This window comes from Acaromyces ingoldii (genome assembly GCF_003144295.1).
Source record: "Acaromyces ingoldii strain MCA 4198 unplaced genomic scaffold FA10scaffold_2, whole genome shotgun sequence".
Classification (NCBI taxonomy): Eukaryota; Fungi; Basidiomycota; class Exobasidiomycetes; order Exobasidiales; family Cryptobasidiaceae; genus Acaromyces; species Acaromyces ingoldii.
Window position 1 is genome coordinate 3,424,290 of NW_020290248.1, and position 18,411 is coordinate 3,442,700.

Consider the following 18,411-nt stretch of genomic DNA (forward strand, 5'->3'; position numbering starts at 1 on the left):
CTCTCCGCACACTCTCGGGTGCTGCAGGCGCCGCACTGACGACACGGACGCGCGAGATCAGGTCCTCGACAAAGGAGGCGACGAATGCTGCGTCCTCCTTGTTGTCCTCGTTGGACTCGTCGTCGTCGTCGTCGATGAGAGCCAAGCCGTCGTGGTCCTTCTTGATGCTGAAGCCGTTCTTCCCCTTCTTCTTCTTCTTCCTGCTGGCGCCCGTCTGTGCGAGAAAGTCACCCGAGGAGGAGGATTTGGAGGAGCTGGACTTGGAAGAAGAAGAAGACGACGAAGAGGAAGAAGAAGAAGAAGAAGAGGAGGAGCCAATGTCCCAGGAGTAGTGGGGTGAGACGAGCTGGATGCCGAGCTTGGCCTGTTTTCGCTGCGGGCTGCTGCTGCTCACGAGGTCGGCCATCCTGGCTCGCCGTGATTCATCGAGAGAGAGAGATTCGCCAAAGGGCCCCCTTTTACCCGCCAGGCAGGTTGTGGTGAGCGAGTGGTAGTAGCGTCGATTTGGGCAAGACAACAAGCTTCAAAAGAGAGACAGGACAGCCTTCCCAATTAAATTTCAATTTTTTTTCCTAGGCGCGGGCGAGCGGCGCGCGCCGACGACCAACGCCAGAAAGCGCACGCACGGGCTGTCTCTTCCCACTCTCTCATTGGACGCCGACGACACACTCTGCGAGAGGAAGAGGCGACGCCCAAGAGAGCAAAGGTGGGGACGGTGGGAAAATGGCGCCGTGAAGAGTGCAGAGACAGAAACGTGGTACAAGAACGCATTGGGCGCACCATACCGCACAGGAACAGGCACAGGCACAGCAGGCACGCGCATACAGACCAGTCCGAAGCTGCCAAGTGAAAAAGAAGAGGACGACGCCATGGATCCCTTCCAGATCAGGCTCGAGTGCCTGTCGCTGGTGCGGCGGCTGAGCGCGTCGCAGCAGTCGATCCAAAAGGTCGTCGACTTTGCCATGCGCCATGCCTCGTCGGCCGCCGACGACGTCTGGGACTGCCTCGTGTCCGAGTGTGCGCGGGTGAGTCGTAGTTCGAGAGAGTTTCTCCCCTTGTCTTGCCGTCAGAGGATGACAGCTGACGCCTGCTCCTCTTGCCTTGGCCACACAAGGCTGGACTCAATGCCAAGCTCAACATCCTCTTCCTCCTCGACGCGCTCCTGCTCAGCATCGTCGACCCCGTGGGCCACGCGGCGTCGTGCAACGCAGCGCAGGCGCAGGCGAGCGCAGCCTACCTCGCCATGGCCCTGCGCGACCTGCGCAAGATCGTAGATGCAGTCGTCCCTCACGACCGCAGCGATGCCGTCCGGCTCAACGCGGGCAGCACCCAGAAGGTGAGGCTTCCTTCAACTTTCCCAAAACTAAAGCAGAGCTGACGGCGGCCCACCTTACATTCTCAAGGTGCTTGAGTCATGGAGGAGTCTGCAGCTGTTCGACTCTGAGCTGCTCAGAGGCATCGAAGACGAGCTTGAGGCACGCAAGAACAGGTGAGGGGGACGCAGGACTTCGACGTGCTTCCAGAGTTCTGACATATCTCCCGTGTCCTGCAGCCTCGCGACCGAAGCGCCGCACAAGCTGGCCGACTTTTCGAGGCAGGATATCCAGCGAAGGATGGAAGAGGACAGGGAGAGGGTGAGTTGAGATGAGGTGCAAGGCAGACTTGCGCGAGACTGAATTTCTCCTGCAGCACAAACGCCTTCGAGAGCGGGCATGGATCCTGCCGGGCAAGTCATACCAGAACATGATTGCGACGACGCAGCCGCTCCGCACCAGCACCCCCGCCGGCGCCTCCAGTGTCACCTCTTCGCTAGTTGTGCCCGCTACGCAGGCTGGGCAGGCGGCCAAGAGCTCATCTGCGGTCCCGCTTGGCCACCAGGGAGGAGGAGGAGGAGGAGGAAGCATCCAAGCGGGCAGCATTGCGGCCGACGACGGGCAGGGTGGGCGACCGGCCGTCGTGGACGCCGTCGATGTTGACTTCGATGAGCTATGGGAGACGATCAGCGACCTCAACGACGATGACCTCGAGGCCCTCGACGAGGACGATGCGCAGTGGTGGGGCAGCAGCAGAAGAGCAAAGGAAGGCGCGCAGGTGCGAGACACAACTGGCAAGGACGCCAGAGCAGCACAAGACGATGGGAGAGGGGACAAGAGAGGCGTGTCTATGCTTGTGGATGACGACGACGAAGAGGCGCGGAGGCAGAGGCGGCGGCTGCGGCGGGAGCAGGAACAAGCGGAAGAAGCCGCCGCCGCTGCTGCCCAGCAGCAGGGCCACCGGTGGAGGAGCTCGCTCACGGGGCCGTCTGGCTTCCGGCCCATCACCACGGCAGCACGGCGTTGATTGTACAAATAACATTGTCCGCCAGCAGGGACAAGCAGAGAAATAAGGGAAAGATCAGTGACTTCCTGGTCATGAGCACATGAGCATCAACGAGAAGGAAGGAAGGAAGGTAAGAAAGGGAAAAGATCAGCATCGGGAGGGAGATGCAGCGCATCATCGTGCAGTCGAAAAATCTAAAGTGCCTTTACTTTAAATCTCCGTGGGCTCGTGGTTCTTCGGCCCGGGCGTGTTGTGCCCTGAAGCCCTGCTCCCCTTTCGCCTGAACCCCCCCTCCGCTGCTGCCTTCTCCACTGCGTTGCCTCTCTTCTGTCCGCCTGCTCTCCTCTGTGCTACTTCCGCTCTTTCTCTCTTTTTTTACCCGCCATTCGACCTACATGCCCGGCGGCTCTTGTTGTTGTTGAGAAGAAAGAAGGGGAAGACAAGATCGAGACAGAGAGAGACAGAGGACCGGGTGATGACGCTTGCCGCGACGGCAGCGGCTTCCTCAACCATGGCATCCGGCCCAGACAGTGGCACGGCGTCCTCAGCGGCGCCCGTCGATGCCTCGTACCTCAGCTCACTGCGTGAAGCCGCGCGCGGCCAGCTCGTGCTCAAGTCGCGCCGCCCGCTGCCCGCATTCACCTGCCCCATCCCCGTCCCGCCGTCATCGGCGAGCGTGCAGCAGCTGCGCTCCGCCGTCGTCGCCGTCCTCACCGGCCAGCTTTCGGCCCGTGCGACGTCGGCGACGAGTAACGGGAGCAGCAGTAGCAGCAGCAGCAAGGCCATGAGCTACTCAGAGCACCTCAAGGAGCAGACGATCCGCGAGTGGCGCATGAGCAGCATCGTCCTCGAGCTCCGGCAAAATGAGATTATCGCGCCCGAGACGAGAAACGACCCGCAGGCCGACGAGGCTGTCACAGGCTTTGAGCTGCTGGACACGCACGACTGTGCGCTGCTGGAGCATGGCGACGAGATCTTGTGAGTCTTCGACATCCTCATCCTACAGCACTAGCATTTACTGACCCCGGGACGAAAATTTTCATCCTCAGCATCAAGGTCAAGCAGGGCCACAGCGTCGAGTCGCTCCGTCTTCCCCAGCTGCCATCGAGCCATCGCTACGGCCTTCCCGACTCGGTCTCGTCAGGTGGCGCCTCGTCACGAAAGAAGCAGGAAAGCGACATGCTCGCCGCGAACCAGGCCAGCACCGGCCTCCTTACGGCTCAGGGGCGCATGGCCGCGCGCTCGCACGACGCGGACCCGTACAACTTTGTGCCGCCCACGAACCCACTCCTCGAGCCCGCCGAGCCGTCGTCGCACTCGTCGAGCGTCTCGGCCCACCCACAGGTCCAGTACATGACCAAGCTGCGCCACCAGGCCCCAGCCGGTGCCCGCGTAATTGGCCTCGCCGACATCTCCCACGGCGTCTCGCGAGCCACGCAGCCATTGGCGGCGGCGGCGGCGGCGGCAGCAGCGACGGCATCCTCACCGCCGAATTCACCGCCGCCCCTGTACGAGAAGCTGGCAGACCGAGAGAGGAGGCCGAGTCTGAACAACAGCCGTCGGCTCCACTCATACCAGGCCATTGGCAGTAGTGGTGCCAATGGGCTCCTTTCGATGCAGCCCGTCCTTGCACCTCCCGCCGAGAGCCAGGCGCAAGCTTCGGCTACCAAACAGCAGCAGCAGCAGTCGGCGAGGCCCACGCAGCACCGGTCCGTGTCTGCGCCGAATGAGTCGTCGCCTCCGCCCGCGCCTCTGGCGGCCCTGTCGAGTCCAACAGCAGCAGCAGCAGCAGCAGCAGCAGCAGCAGCAGCGCCAGCAGCCGCAACACCAGCAGCACCAGCATCAAGCGAACAACGAGCACCACCGAGGGCCAAGGCTGTCCGACAGGCGTCGTCCTCGTCAAAGGCCGACAAGCAGGAGTGGGAACGGCAGCGCAAGGCAGGCCAGAGGGGCATGCCCTCTGATGCCCTCGTCATTGGTCCTGGTGAGTCTGGTGGGTTGCCATTTGCCCAGCTCTGAGATGTTGACATGCTCGTTTGCGCAGGTGTGCAAGGGCGCATAGGACCGGCACGCATGGCGTCGTACGACAGCAAAGTGTCCAACAGCGACGAGAGCGCGAGCACTAACGGCAATGGGTACGGCAATCTCGAGGCCTTCGTCTCCTTTACAAAGGCCGGCGGAGAGGTGCAGGCTCGGCCTACGGCAGATACCAAGAACACTCGTTCGGCGAGCTACGGGAAGGGAAGCACAGCTGGCGCAAAGCCAGCAAGACCAAAGGCGAATGGGAGAGCCAGCCACGAAGGCCTGGCCGACGGTGGCAAGGAGCAAGCGGCCAAGCCTGCGCCTCGGCTGACTGTCGAGCTGCCCACCAAGCCGGTCCTGCCACCTATTCGCAACCTCTCGCCCTTTGATGCCGCTCCGACGCACGCAAACACAGAGGGACAGCAGCAGCAGCAAGAGGGAATAGCAACGCTCGAGGGGGAGAAGCCCTTTCCGCTCATTCTCGCCTCCACGCCGCATTCACGCACCCCTGCCGAGCCTACGACGGCCGAGTCGGCCAGCGCAGGACGACGCTCCAGCAGCGCAAGGTCCACGCCGGGAGGCATGGGCGGGCTTGCCACTCTGGAGCCTGACTCGACACCAAGGAGCATAAATGACGGCAGAGGAGACGAATCGTCGCCTCAGCCACAACCGCTGACCGATCAGCTCCCGGTCCAGCAAGCGAAACTGTCCGAGAGCGAGGCGGCAGCAGCAACTGCCATCAATCAAGGGTCGGGCCGCAGCAAGAAGTCGGACGGCAGCCGGGCCGAGCGCAGATTTGCTGAGGTGCAAAAGGCGCTCCAGGCAGAGAAGGACCGGCAGGACCAGGAGGACGCAAAGAGGCTGGCCAAGATCAAGAAGCGCGAAGAGGACAAGGCCAAGGATGTCGAAAAGAGGGCAACAGAGGCACGGGAAAAGCGGGAAAAGGCCAAGTGGAGCGTCTGGCAGGAGGTCCGCAAGAGAGAGGGCCAGCTGCCGCCATCGTCGCCGCACTGAAGGTCCTTTGCCTGCCATCCTCTGCCACCGCCTCTTTGGCATTGTTTCCGGTTTCCTTCTTTTCTTCCCTGATTCAGCACCATAACTTCCACCCTTTCTCAAGAGGCGACAATTTTAGCATCTACATGCTCGGAACCGCATCGCACACCTGTACTTTTACCCAAGCTCATTCTTCCTCATATCATTGATCACGATGCCTTTCCACTCTCGGAGCCTGCTCCAACGGTAGTGGGGCTCTCAAAGATATCGCGGCGCGCTCGTTGCGGGCCACGCGACCAGACCCGTGCATGGCGGAGGGTCCGTGCGAGCAGTTTCAAAAAAAAAGGTGTTGCAATTGCCATAAAGTGAGCTTTATCGGCGGGGTTCACGGGCAAGCTGAGCGCAGCGAGGGCCAGAACGGGCCCCCCCTTTGTATCTATAGGGCATATCTCTGCGCTCATCATTGCCTCTCCTAGACCAACACTACTACTGCTACTCTTCCACCCACTGCTTCTCTTTCCTCTTGTCCCTCCGTCTGTCTCTTTCTGTCCTTAGACTCGATTCGACCATTAGTAAAAGCTCCTGCTAAGGCCAAGACGCTAGGATGTCGCTGCAGGAGAGCAAGGCCAGGACGGGCCAGCAGCTCGTGCTCATCCTCTGCGATGGCACCCGGGACCTGGACCAGGTCAGCCTCGACGATGCTGCGGCGCAGCACGACCTCACGCCCATCAGCCTCCTTCGGTCCGATTTTGCAACGTGCCCCGTCACCTTTACGCGCGAGAACCTAGCGCCGCGCGACCCCGCCGCCACTGCTGCTAGTGTTCATGCTGCTATTGGTGGAGACGGCAGGGACACGGACAGCGAGACGATTGCCTGCTTGCGCCTACAGGGAACGCGCTCGAATGCGTACGGCCACTCGCTCGCGTCCAGCTCCAAGGTCGTCTCGCGCTGGCATGCGATGCTCGAGTGGAGTCCCAACGGCCGGCTCACCATCAAGGATCTCGGCTCGACTCACGGCACCTTTGTCGCTAGGTCCAGTGCGCAGCTCCACAGGTCTCCCCCCGTCAGCCGTCGCTGCAGGCCTGAAGAGCCCGTCGAGATCCACGACGGCGACGTCATTACCCTGGGCAAGGCTGTCTTGAAGAACGACAGCCTCCATCGGCCTCTGAAGTGTCTGGTGCGTAGCGGCAGCCGTGTGAGATGCGATTTTCTTTCAGGTATGCTGACGGCTTTTCCTTCTTCTTTCAGGTCAAAATTCTCAACGAGAACGAGACATGGACGCCGAGGAAGGATGCCGGAGGAAACCATAGATACGCATGTATCAACGACGATGCTGAGTCAGACGACGGCGACCACGACGATATCATCGTTGAAGATGTGCGCAGTCCGTCGATGGATGCCCACCATCCGCATTCATCCCCGGTGCTTGCGCGATTGCCGTCGATCGAGGCCATCGTCGCGCCGAGTAACAGCAACAGGACCGTCATCCAAATTTCTGATGGCGAAGATGATGATGACGACGATGATGATTCCGATTACGTGGAAGAGGACGGCGACACTCGACAAACCATACAGGTCCGAGATGTCTATATCATGTGCGAAGACGACTCCAGCTCCGACGATGAGAATCGTGCCAGCCCGCAGCCAATTGAGCTGTCTTCGTCCATCTCAGTCCGCGAATCGTACAGCGCGAGACCTGCTGAAGCCGTTGCCGTCAGCGCCACCGACGGCATTGTGGTAGCCGACGGTGCCATTGCTGCCGAGGAAGAGGCATGCGTCGAAGAAGAAAACGTGGAGGAGGTGCAAGAGCACCAACGCTCCTTCCTCAGCTCCATGCACCCATCTGAGGAAGCCGGCGAAGAGGACGAGGACGACGACATGTACGACGAAGACGCCAACGACTTCGATGATCATGACGATATGCTCGACGAAGATGACAATGACCCTCACGAAGACGCCCACGAAGATGGTCTCACCGCTTTTGAAACGAGCAAAGAAGGAGCTTCTCTTTTCGACTTCCTCGACGAGGCAGATGAGATGTTGAGGCAGGAACGTCCCAACTCCTGCGATGGCGTCTCATCGTCCTCGTCCTCGTCTTCGTCGCGTGACTCTTCTTGTGTCCCTCACGAAGAAGAGGCCAAGATGCTTGAGTCGGCATTCACGACGCCTGCAAAGTCGCCAATGAAGAAGGCGGTGGGTGCAGGGAAGAGCCTCGCCGTGGATCGCGACGGTACGGTCGACAACCTTAAATGTCTAGACGATCGACTGGTTGGCTCTTCCACCGCGATCAAGTTCGATCTGCACCACTCAAGGGACTATAGTAACATACAAGATGTCAATGAAGCACGCTCGGACGCTCCGGCAGCGCCTGCGTCATCCACGTCATCCACGTCAGCTTCACCCAGCACTAGCAGCCGCCGCAAGCGGACCATTGACGAGGTGGACGATGACACTGATACAGGTGCATGTGCCTGCATGCAGAACGCGACAGAGCTGGCCGGGTCGTCCAGCGGCTCTGGGACAGCTCTTTCCAGCAAGGCGAAGGAGCCGCCGCTGTCTCCTCGTCCGGCCAAGAGGGGCAACACGATCGCTTTTGGCGCCCTCTGCGCGGCCTTTGGTGTCGTCACCGGTGCAGTCGGGTGAGTCTTCATTCTGATCGCTGGGGAGCGAGAATAGAAACTCAAGCTGACTACCTCGTCTTGACAGCACGATCGTTGGCCTGAGCCAGTTTGCTCTCGATTAAGTCTTGTCTCGATCCCACAGCTTCTCTTTGTATCAAACCTTATCGGCGTCTTTCTGTCTCTGTGTACGCCCGTGGCTCGATTTTCTCTTTCTATGACCCTACAAGCACTCCTTCTGCGCCTCCTTCTCCACCCCATGCCATACACACGTATATTGTCACACCTACACCCACGGCCAAGGATCAAGAAGCGGCCACAGTGCCCTTCCCCTCTCTTCTGCGCTCAGCCCTCCTTTCCCCTTTTGACAATTCAAGACACACACAAATGCACCCTTGTCTCGTCTCTTGATCTCTTCAAAATACAATTCAACGATGAGTGTCAGTCTGTACCCCTACATCGCATCGACGAGCGCTTTGAGCTCTGCCTCGCTCAAGATTCTAAATTGCCCGCTCGGCCTCCCGTCCTTTGCTGTGCGCGGCGTAACGACGCCCAGCTGCACATTCTTCTCGTCGAGCTTCTCCTCCATGACCTGCTTCAGCACGCGCAGCGTCAAGAGGCTGGCGTCGTGCAGCGACATGTCCTTTTTGAACTTGTCCTGCAGCTCGCCCTGAGCGCCTTCGGAGCCGCTGCCAATGGCCTTTGCGTCGTACCGCACAAATGTCCCTGACGGGTCCGCGTGGTAGCTGTGGGAGGTTTCGTTCGTATATTAGGGCAAGGTGGTGAGAGGGCAACAGGTGGTGCGGCGGAGAGGTTCACTCACAGCTGGGGTCCCTTTTCGTCGATTCCTGCAATCAAGAGTGCCACACCAAACGGACGACTCTGGACAAGCGTAGTCTCCGCGCGGTCAGCGCCCCCTTCACTCTTTGAAAGCAGCTCTTCGAAGAAAGAAAACACTCACCATCATGGCCTCGTCATCCTCTGTGCTCTCTCCGAACCTCAATGCCAAGTCGCACACGGCCTGTGTGACACTCGAGACCTTGATCTCCTCATCATAGGTGAATTCGTGGTTCTGGCTCGTGACCCGGGCGTGCTCGATCATGGTGCGTGCATCGGCCGTGAGCCCACTCATGGCACAGCCGAGGTGCCGGTCAATCTCCATGATCTTTTCAATCGACGTGGCCTCGAGCAGCTTCGACTGCACTCGCTTCTCGACGCCGAGAACAACGCCTTCGGGCGTGCTGATGCCAATGGTCGTGCTGCCGAGCTTAATGGCTTCGATGGCATATTCAACCTGGAACAGGCGGCCTTCGGGCGAAAAGGTATTGACGCCGCGGTCTGACAGATTGCGTCTTTTGTCAGTACACACTTTTCTGTGGGCGCTGCTATCTGACCAGCAATCGACTCACCATATTCGGACCTCGTCAAGAACATGTTTGCGATGGTGTTGAGTCTCTCCTGTCTGTCCCATCTAGTCGGTCGGTCGAGAGGACGCGAAGCTTGGACCAAGCGCTGTGCACAACACGTGACCTCGATCACCTCTTGCATGACCCGACATGACTGAAGTTGAGCGGGCTTGACGGAACGTGGAAAGTCCAGCCAGCGCCCAAGGGAACAACACTTGGCCTCCCCTACTCCTTCTCAAAAACGCCCCTTTCGTCGTCGGCGTAGCTCGACGAAGACAAAATTGCCCATCATGGTGAGTGAGGAACAAGCGTTGAGGGACTGTCATGGAACACATGCTCATCGCAGAATCGTCGAACCGCCCCAGGACTTTGACGACATGTGAGTGCACGTTGAGCATTAGGTCCCTTCGCACCTCTGGTACTGACGCGAAGCGAGCTCAACAGCGGCAACAAGCTTGCCAACTTGACCATGTACGACGTCAAGCAGCTCTATACAGCCGCCAAGAACTATGCGCTGAACATTTCCGAGATCGAGGCAAAGGTCAACGAAGCTACCAGCGATGACCCTTGGTGAGCTTCAATCTGGCGTCTTCTCCGGCCCTTTATTCTTTCCATGCTGAACAGGAAGCATAGGGGCGCCTCGTCGACGCTGATGCAAGAGATCGCTTCTGCCACGCACAACTTCCAAGACTTCAACGAGATCATGCCCGCCATCTATCGCAACTTCATGGAGCGGGAAGCGCGCGAATGGCGGCAGATCTACAAGGCCCTTCAGCTGCTCGAGTACATCATCAAGCATGGCTCCGAGCGAGTTGTCGATGATGCCCGGTCTCACCTCTCGACAATCAAGATTCTCCGCAGCTTCCACTACATTGACGAAGCCGGCAAGGATCAGGGCATCAATGTCCGCAACCGAGCAAAGGAGATCAGCGAGCTCCTGTCGGATGTCGAAAGAATTCGGCAGGAGCGGCGAAGGGCGAGGGCCAACAAGGCAAAGTATCAGGGCGCAAGCAACTCAGACTTCGTTCCGGGAAGTGGCTCGGGTCGGTACGGTGGCTTTGGGAGTGACAGCTACTACGGAGGCTCCGGTGGTGCGGGCGGGTCGAGCAGCTTTAGCGGCGGAGGCGGCGGCGCCCAACGGGAAAGCTTCGACGAGTACGATGCAGGAGATTACGAAGAAGGTTCAGCCTCTGCTGGCACGAGAGCTTCTTCACGCCCGTCTGCTCAAGGTGCTGCCAAGAAGAAGGAGCCAGCACCTGCTGCGAAAGTGGCCGACCTGTTCAGCTTCGACGATGACGACGATGCCTCGAGCAACCCCGCCCCGCCCGCCCCTTCAAAGGCTCCTGCTGCGTCGACCTCCGCAGCAAGTGATGGCTTTGACGACTTCGACGACTTCCAAGCTGCTCCTTCTCAGAGCGCTGCAACTGCAACCACATCTGCACCTGCACCCGCACCTGCTGCTCGTCCGAGCAACACAGCTGCCACCAAGAGCGGTGGCAACGTTTTTGACTTCCTTGGAGGCGACGAGACCGCTGCCGCGGCACCTGCTCCCTCCCGTGGAAGCGCGAGCACCACCAGTGGCATCAGCTCGACGCCACTCTCGCCCCAACAGCGCCCGCAGGCTTCGCGGAGCACGACGGCCACGTCCACCTCCTCTGCTTCTCAGCAACCCGCGAAGAACTCGCTCAACTTCGATGACCTCTGGGCTTCCTCTGCCGGCAAGTCTTCAGCGACGGGATCAGGGGCAGGGGGCGCCAACAAGGGAAAAATGTCTCTGGCGGAGATGGCAAAGCAAAAGTCCAACAGCGCCGTATGGGCCTCAGGTTCAGCACAGCAGCCGCCGTCGACACAGAAGAAGTCGGATCCGTTTGACTTTTTGTAGATTGGTAGGACAGTATGACAAAGAGGGAAGGCGGGCAGAAGAAAAGGAGGGGAAGAGGGGGTCCGCAGCCTGTATCCAGCCTCCTTTTGCACTCGTCACCTCGAATCAACTTTCATCTGAGCTTGAATACCGTTTGCGAAATTACCTGGAAGTCGGAAGACGCGTGGATGAGAACCACCTCGATTTTGGATACAATTTTCCTCTCTGATGAATAGACTTTTCGCGTTGGTTCTAGCTCCGTTTGTATTCGCCAGAACGGCTCGATAGCAAGATGCTGTATTGTTTTTCAGTTATTGGGGGCAATAACTCGAGTTATTGCCCAGGTCAAGTGTTATTGCCACTGCAAGTTGAACCATACGTTCCAGGGCTATAGAGCCTTCGAGGTGCACCTATAGGCGCTTTACGGTTGTACGTCGAAGGAGGGGAAGAACATATGCTCGTGCCTGCGCTGACCGAAAATTTTCTGTACCGGTCCTTAGGATGGGACGGCCAAAGTGAGAGGCGAAGAGAGAGAGAGAGCAAAAGAGAGCGAGAGTGAGAGAGAGAGAGCAAGAGAGAGAGAGAGTGAGAGTGAGAGAGAGAGAGCAAGAGAGAGAGAGAGCAAAAGAGAGAGCGAGAAACAGGTCGAACCATCTTTCTTTCAGTAAGATGATGACGGCCCACGAACACTTCAACGTGGTCCCTTAGTAGGCATTCGCAGGTGGGGATAGAGACCTCCAATGATCTTCAAGCTCCACGCCATGGCAGCAGCAAAGAGCAAATCGCACGCAGAGGAAGAGAGAATCGGTGACACTTTCTTCTTTCGTGCAGTGACCGTCCGGATGATGCTTTACTGGTGTTCAAAAGCGGGCGAGAAAGAGAGAGAGAGAGGGAGAGAGAAAGTGAGACACGAAACTACGGTTACAGCGTTATTACAACTAGGGCGTCTAGGGGACCTATATATCAGGGAAACGAGAGAGGATGCAGAGGTGTGTTTTGCGACATAGTCGCTTGCGTATATATTATGTGGGTTGGAGGGGAGGCACTGCAAGGGAGCTTGCCTGCAAGATTTTGCGATGACGTTCGCCAAAGTGATGTGTTGAGAAGGGCTTCGGGGAACTAGGCAGACGTCGTTGGGATTTGGGTGCTGTCTGTGGTATTGCTGGTGGGAAGAGGAGGTATGGTGATCTCGATGGGAAAAAAACCGCCATTTTCGTCGGCTTGTCTCTCGTCCGTCATGCCTGACGTCGCGTAATTTGAGAGCGTTCGAACGTCTTGCGCTCGATCCGTCTCGGCCTGGCGAAGCGCTCCGTAAGTCTCCTCGGTGTCGTTGAGAAGCTTTGCCACATCTTCTGCAAGACCTCTGGCAAGATATTGCCACTTGACATTCGTCACCTTGTCCTCGAGTTCGCTTCGTCGAGTTAGGTGATTGGCATGAGAAACCAGAGCGTCGAGCATCCTGCGTACCAGAGGCTCGATCTTCTCGATATGCAAAGAAGCGTGGCTGATCTGCAAAGCGAGTCGAACGTGGTGCATGATTGAGGTCAATTCAGAGCTGGATAGCTTCGAGTCGAGCGCTCGACGAATTTGCGTCATCGTTGCCTTCGTTCCATAGTCTGCCACCCTCGAGAATGACGCTGGCGCTGCAGAGGCGAAGACTGCGTCAAGCCGTCCATTTTCGCCTTCGACACTCTCGGTCGCCTCTGTGAACAGATCAAACCAGAATTGGACCGACGTCGGTAAATCGGTGAAGTTTGCGACGGCCGCGAGACGACCAGCGCCGCCCCCGATCCGAAAGAGACCTGTCTTTCGCCAAAGCGACATCCGGGTCGCAACCATGCATCTGCCCAGCATCTCTGCACCCGCTGTGAGGAGCCGATCGCGCTGGGCTGAGATGCTGGGCATGAAACGCTTGAAGTGTGTTTCCAACTTTTCAAGGCGCACGAGGTACTCGAGGCTTTCGAGTGTGGGCGAAGCACCAGTCGCAGAAGATGACGCTTCGGTGCCCAGAATCTTCAAGTTCCACACGGAATGTTGGAGCCTGCCCAGCTCTGCTCCTGCCCGCATAAAGTCCATGCTTCTGTAGAAGGCGTCTGGGAGCACTTGTGGCAACCGAGTTGGCTCCCAGGCCGCCATCGGTTGTATCTGATCCAGGACTTCCAAGCCAGGGCCAAAATCAAGGTCGGGCTGTTTGATGACCATCCGGCTCCAATGCGAACAGCTTGACCAGCAGAGTCGCGTCACTGGGCACGGTGTGAGCTTCTACAGTCTCATTGCATCATGAGATGGGAGCCGAACACTTACTTGCTTCACGATTAATTTCAGCTTGAATCGACGGTAATTTGGATGGTCTTTTGTAGTAGACTGGGTCAGAGGGACCCTCTGCGATCGGGGCTGCATTGCCCTTGCCAGATAAGGCCGAGGCGGATCCGGAGGTCGCAAATGATGTCACGATGCCCTCGAGGATGCGAATGAGATTGGCCTGATCCGCGCTACTGTTTGTCTCCAGCATAGCTAACACGCTGGCCGCTTGCCCTGTTTCTAGAGAAGGCCTTTGCATCGACACGAGTTGACGTTCTAAGTAGCCTCGACCGGATCTCGACAAACGGACAGCGAACGCTCTGATGTGTTCGTCTGCTGCTTCAATATCGGCAGTCCAGGGTTCAGGCTTGGTGGACAAGATGTCGCAGATGGCAACCGAGACGACACCAAAGTAGAGGGCGGGTTCGGCAGACCTGCGCTTCTCTGGCGTACGGATCCGGTCCATCAAGGTCGGCATGTGAAGCAGGCCGAAGAAGACGGGATTACGAACCACGAACTGGCGAAGGAGTTTGTTGACAAATTGGGTCCTGTTGTCGGAGAAGCCTTGTGTCAGGTCAGCCGTCAGCCTCGCTATCACGTAAATTGAAGAGACAACGAGGATCATAAGGAGCAAGTTGCAGCGATACCCACGACAGAGACTTATTGGGGCCGAAGTAGCCCAAAAGATCGTTCCACCAATCATCGTTCGGGGCATTGCCTCGTGGGAGCATGAGGGTCGGACCAGTGGCGGCGAGCTCCTTATTCGCAAAAGGCTCGTCCGAACTTGTGATGTCGTCCTCTACATCATCCGTCTCGTGCTCGTCGACTATGTCCACGAAAGTGTCGCCTTTTCTTTTTGCAGCTTTGTCGTTGGTCTGCTGCCGAGCATTTGGCGTATCACCGCCGTCATCGGTGCTGATGCCTGATGGCTCGGCCGTAACATACTCATCGAGGCCAGGCGAGGCGAGCACAGAGGTGTACGGTCGGTCTGCGTCCACATTTAGGGGCGGGGGCAAGGATCCCAAGCTAAGGAGAAAAGGTCCCATGTCTTGAGCCCTACCGCCCGCCTTTTGCTCGCCCCGATCAAATCCTAATGCACCAACATCACGGTCCTCAGTGTCTTCAGCGTTGTTGGCAGCCTGATGCCACGACATTGACCGTGAATATTTGTCTTTGCGGTCGCTGTCTTGCTGCGACATCTCTCCTGGCCTTTTCCCCATCGAAGAAGGTGAACGGGATAGGACGGAAGGCTGTTGTTGAGCGCTGGGCGATGCCAGTGAAGCGTTCTGGGGCGACGACATGACGACGGGCTTGGAAGAAGAAGCCAGCGAAGCGATACCAGAGGCGGTCGCTGCCGGGAGGCTCTTCCTCCGCACCGGCGAAACCCGTTTCGACGGCGGAGCCTCGCTGTTTCCGCCGCCTCCGCCGCCACTGCCACCGCCACTGCCACTGCCGTTGCCACCACCGAAAGCCGCTGAGGTTGCTGACGTGGGCGTCGTCAAGGATGAGGGATCCTGATCTTGATCCTGATCCTTTCTCTTACGGCTTTTGGTTTGTAGTACTGGTGGGTAGAAACATTCAATGTTTCTCCGTTCGCATTGTCGACAGGGTTGGCTGCCGTCGCAGCGAAGCTTACGGACCCGGCAGAAGCGGCAGGCGGCTGTTGCCCTCTTTGGCGTCTCGACCGCTGCAGAAGCTTGCAGATCGGCTTCCCTCGGGGGATTGGGAGGGGGTAGCGAGAGCCCAGGAGGATGCTGTTGTTGCTGCTGTTGGTGTTGATGCTGACGCAGGTCGAGAAAGGTGGGCGAAGGCATCTGTAGACTGCTATTTGGTGCGAAGGGCGCATACATGTTGACTGGAGCCAGGTGTTGCTGGTCGGGGGCCGAAGACAACGATGAAGAGGCTGTATTGATGCTGGCATTGCTGGCAGCAGCAACGGCGGCGACAGCCGCCGAAGAAGCAGCGGCGTAGTGACGTTGGTGAAGAAAGTCAGCATGAGGAGTCGCAAAACCGCTCGTCGCAAGATGTGAATCCCATGAGTGACCATCAGCAGCTACAAAGGATGAATGCCGTCGAACGGGCATTTGTGCGTGGACCCTCTGATCGCGTTGTTGCTGCTGCTGCTGCGGCGGCGGCTGGTGTGAATCTTGTCGCTGCCGTTGATGATCAGGGAATGTCGGGTGGTGTTGGTGTTGGGACAGGGAGGGTTGCGCTTGTTGACTCCCGGGGGAATTGGTGATGGCGATGTTGTCACTCAGATTGAAAAACGGGTCCGATGGCGACGGCTGTGGGTGCCACGGAGCTTGAGTCCAATGAGCTGGCACCCCGCTTGGTTGGTCAATTGTGAGGGGGATGTGTTGCTCTTGTTGTTGTTGTTGTCGTTGCTGCTGCTCGCCCCTTTGATGCGCTTGTGAGTGTCGCTGCTGATGCTGATAGTTCGACAGCTGCTGCTGCTGCTGACTTGGCAATGAAAAGTGTGCCATTCCCCCTTGATCAAGACTGGCCTGGAACTCAGAAGAAAGGGCTGCGGACCAAGCGTCGGGACCAAGGTTGTTCGGAAATTGCTGTTGGATGCCCTGGGGAAAGTGGAGCTGGTTGGGCGAGGCCTGTGCAGACCCAAAGGGGCTCGCCGTGACAACGTCAAAGCTGGTCTGCACTTGGTCGACGCCTGTGCTCCTCTGCTGCAATGTGTCGGCATGAGACGGAGACGTCACCCATAGATTGACGGGAGTAGCAAAGGGCCCAATACCTCCAGAGAGGGCTGGGTCGTCACCAGGGGCCTCTTGCCCCTCGGCGGGACCATTGCCATAATTGGGATCGCCGCGGTTGGGCTCCATCTACGGCCCTTTTCCGCTACTTTCTCCAATGCTCCCACTTTTCCCTCCTTCTCCTTGCACTCTGGCCCCTTGTAGTGTCCTACAAGAGGCAGTGCGAATGGGCTAGAGCTGGGTTGTCGGTCAGAAGGCGAGATCCATTCCTCGAGTGACGCGCCGCGAAAATTTGGGCCTCGTTCTTGCGCCGTGTCTGGTGACCGAGGATAGAAGTCGAGACAACGACTTTGCGATAAAGGAAGGCAGCGAGAGAAAGAGTGTGGTGGATGCAGATCGGAGTTTGGTGGAATCAAGACAGCACTAGATGGGGTGGTCGGAGAAGCGATCGGCAGGGCCCCCAGACACTTTTTATCTACTTGTAAAAGAAAGTGTGCGCCTTGTCACGCACTCGTGTTCGGCGGGATCGTCAGTGGGGCCGCAGGAGAGGGCCTCTGTCGGTTGTCTAGCTTTGCGAGGAAGCGAAACCGAGAATGCCCTGACAGCTTTCGAAGGGCGGACGAGTTAACAACCAGATGCGATGTGCGAAATCGGGTGCGGCGGAATAGAACAAAAATGAATGAGAAGATAGAAGGACGTTGCGTGGCTGTGTTGATTGAGGTCCACTGATTCAGTCAAGAAAGGCCACCGAGTGCACCGGATATGGACGGATCGACTCACACAGAAGACGAGCCGACGCGGGCCACACTGATTGCAGGTTGCAAGAACGAGTCTCGGCCCCAGGTCGGCCACCGAAGGGATGGGAAAGGAATCTGCAAATCCGCCTTTGTTGGCGTCTGCGATGAGAGTGAGGCGGTTCTTCACCCTTGCCGAAACTATAACAATGGAGAGGGTTTTCTTTCACGGGCAATGTCGGTGCTGTAGTGAGTTGATGGCTGTGCTGACCACTTCGTTGGCTCAATGTCGGTCGGTGACTATCATGTCGGCCGGCACTCTCGGTCAGTGGGCCTTGTCGACAAACACAAGCACACGGTATTCCCATGTTTCAGAAGAATGAACCCTAACATGCACAGAATATCACATCAAAATTGCTAGGAAATTTAGTTGGGAATCAAAAGAAAAAAGAGTGGAGACAGAGCGCGTCGGGCCTGTCGAGTGCTCGTTCGAATGGCAACTACTAGCTCATCACTGATCTACCTCTTTCGTCATTCCCCTGATCGGCCAACGGCCCGTCCAACTTGCAGCGGTGTGCAGTCCACAGGACAGAGCAAGTCTAGCTAGTACCTCACATGTGCGTTTAAGGCTGTGCTATGTGTTCCCAGCAGTAGTCTAGACCAGGCAGCAAAGCTACCAATCTTGCAGGCCAACAGGCCTTGGCTTGCCTAGCTTCGAACTTGCCGTCCCCCCCCTGCACAAACTGTCAAAAAATTCAAGCTTTCTTTAATCTTTTCCCCTCACGGCGGTGTGGCGCGAGAAGGTTGGCAATGAGTGGAGCAAGGAAAATAGACGAAAAGAAATTTAAATGAAACCTCCGTCGGGCTCAAGTGCCTGGTATGGCGTCGACAATTTTCCCATTGTGCACAAAGGAGAGTGCAAGTGTGGTTCCAACGGTTCGGTAGCATTTTTTCGGGATCTGCTCGGTGTAATTGCGCAATGCAATGAGAACCCGGCCCGACGCGACCGATGATGCTGTGGGCGTAAGGTCACTGTCACTGGCCTATTTCGGTTGGCCGTCTGTGACCTCGAAACAGTAGTACATGTTCCCAATTGACACCGCCTCAGGTACTTCGTTTCACCTCTCTTCAGTCTCATAGCCAATGGAGAGATCCGCGGTTCGATCTGCTGGAGTTAAGACATCGGGCCACTCGCGTCCATTCTTCGTACCTAAATCGCTTGCTGTTCGTCGCAAAACAAAAAAAATGTCACGAGGATGACAAATGTTCCGAAGCTCACATTGCAGTAAGCTTGGGAAAAGGTAAAAAGAACACCATGTCTGTCCGATCAAGCACCGGAGGAGTGATTAGTAGCTGACCATGAACGAAGCTAGCAGCAGGTCCTCCCGCTCGCCGGTCCTTGGCCTTCTGCTTGTTGACATCGACGGAGATTTAAGGGTCTCCGAAATT

General features: G+C 57.7%; 7 protein-coding genes across 7 annotated transcripts; 5 read left to right on the forward strand and 2 right to left on the reverse strand.

The window, feature by feature from the left end:
- The first annotated feature begins 587 nt into the window (after positions 1 to 587).
- Positions 588 to 1,726, forward strand: FA10DRAFT_300950 (hypothetical protein). The gene is made up of 4 exons (XM_025524906.1): positions 588 to 1,025; positions 1,115 to 1,336; positions 1,404 to 1,489; positions 1,553 to 1,726. Exons 1-4 carry the CDS (start codon positions 870 to 872, stop codon positions 1,641 to 1,643), a joined length of 555 nt encoding a protein of 184 aa, XP_025379665.1. The 5' UTR covers positions 588 to 869; the 3' UTR covers positions 1,644 to 1,726.
- FA10DRAFT_92986 (hypothetical protein) lies at positions 1,311 to 2,556 on the forward strand. Its single transcript, XM_025525790.1, has 3 exons — positions 1,311 to 1,336; positions 1,404 to 2,190; positions 2,248 to 2,556. The coding sequence occupies exons 2-3, from the start codon at positions 1,645 to 1,647 to the stop codon at positions 2,338 to 2,340; spliced, it is 639 nt and encodes a 212-aa protein (XP_025379666.1). The 5' UTR covers positions 1,311 to 1,336; positions 1,404 to 1,644; the 3' UTR covers positions 2,341 to 2,556.
- On the forward strand, positions 2,557 to 5,446 carry FA10DRAFT_92955 (hypothetical protein). The gene is made up of 3 exons (XM_025525789.1): positions 2,557 to 3,297; positions 3,369 to 4,303; positions 4,364 to 5,446. Exons 1-3 carry the CDS (start codon positions 2,795 to 2,797, stop codon positions 5,353 to 5,355), a joined length of 2,430 nt encoding a protein of 809 aa, XP_025379667.1. The 5' UTR covers positions 2,557 to 2,794; the 3' UTR covers positions 5,356 to 5,446.
- A 377-nt stretch (positions 5,447 to 5,823) lies between these two features.
- On the forward strand, positions 5,824 to 8,402 carry FA10DRAFT_300951 (hypothetical protein). Its single transcript, XM_025524907.1, has 3 exons — positions 5,824 to 6,511; positions 6,583 to 7,973; positions 8,041 to 8,402. Exons 1-3 carry the CDS (start codon positions 5,939 to 5,941, stop codon positions 8,075 to 8,077), a joined length of 2,001 nt encoding a protein of 666 aa, XP_025379668.1. The 5' UTR covers positions 5,824 to 5,938; the 3' UTR covers positions 8,078 to 8,402.
- On the reverse strand, positions 8,395 to 9,386 carry FA10DRAFT_250797 (putative PUP2-20S proteasome subunit; the record flags this gene model as incomplete). Its single annotated transcript, XM_025519576.1, has 4 exons — positions 8,395 to 8,698; positions 8,776 to 8,834; positions 8,914 to 9,290; positions 9,362 to 9,386. 4 exons carry the CDS (start codon positions 9,384 to 9,386, stop codon positions 8,407 to 8,409), a joined length of 753 nt encoding a protein of 250 aa, XP_025379669.1. The 3' UTR covers positions 8,395 to 8,406.
- A 198-nt stretch (positions 9,387 to 9,584) lies between these two features.
- On the forward strand, positions 9,585 to 11,419 carry FA10DRAFT_266227 (ENTH-domain-containing protein). The gene is made up of 4 exons (XM_025521411.1): positions 9,585 to 9,651; positions 9,724 to 9,737; positions 9,803 to 9,928; positions 9,992 to 11,419. The coding sequence occupies exons 1-4, from the start codon at positions 9,649 to 9,651 to the stop codon at positions 11,238 to 11,240; spliced, it is 1,392 nt and encodes a 463-aa protein (XP_025379670.1). The 5' UTR covers positions 9,585 to 9,648; the 3' UTR covers positions 11,241 to 11,419.
- Positions 11,420 to 12,105: 686 nt separating this feature from the next.
- FA10DRAFT_93136 (hypothetical protein) lies at positions 12,106 to 16,544 on the reverse strand. The gene is made up of 3 exons (XM_025525791.1): positions 14,172 to 16,544; positions 13,524 to 14,068; positions 12,106 to 13,462 (listed from the first exon to the last, which is right to left on the reverse strand). The coding sequence occupies exons 1-3, from the start codon at positions 16,355 to 16,357 to the stop codon at positions 12,339 to 12,341; spliced, it is 3,855 nt and encodes a 1,284-aa protein (XP_025379671.1). The 5' UTR covers positions 16,358 to 16,544; the 3' UTR covers positions 12,106 to 12,338.
- Positions 16,545 to 18,411: the final 1,867 nt, after the last annotated feature.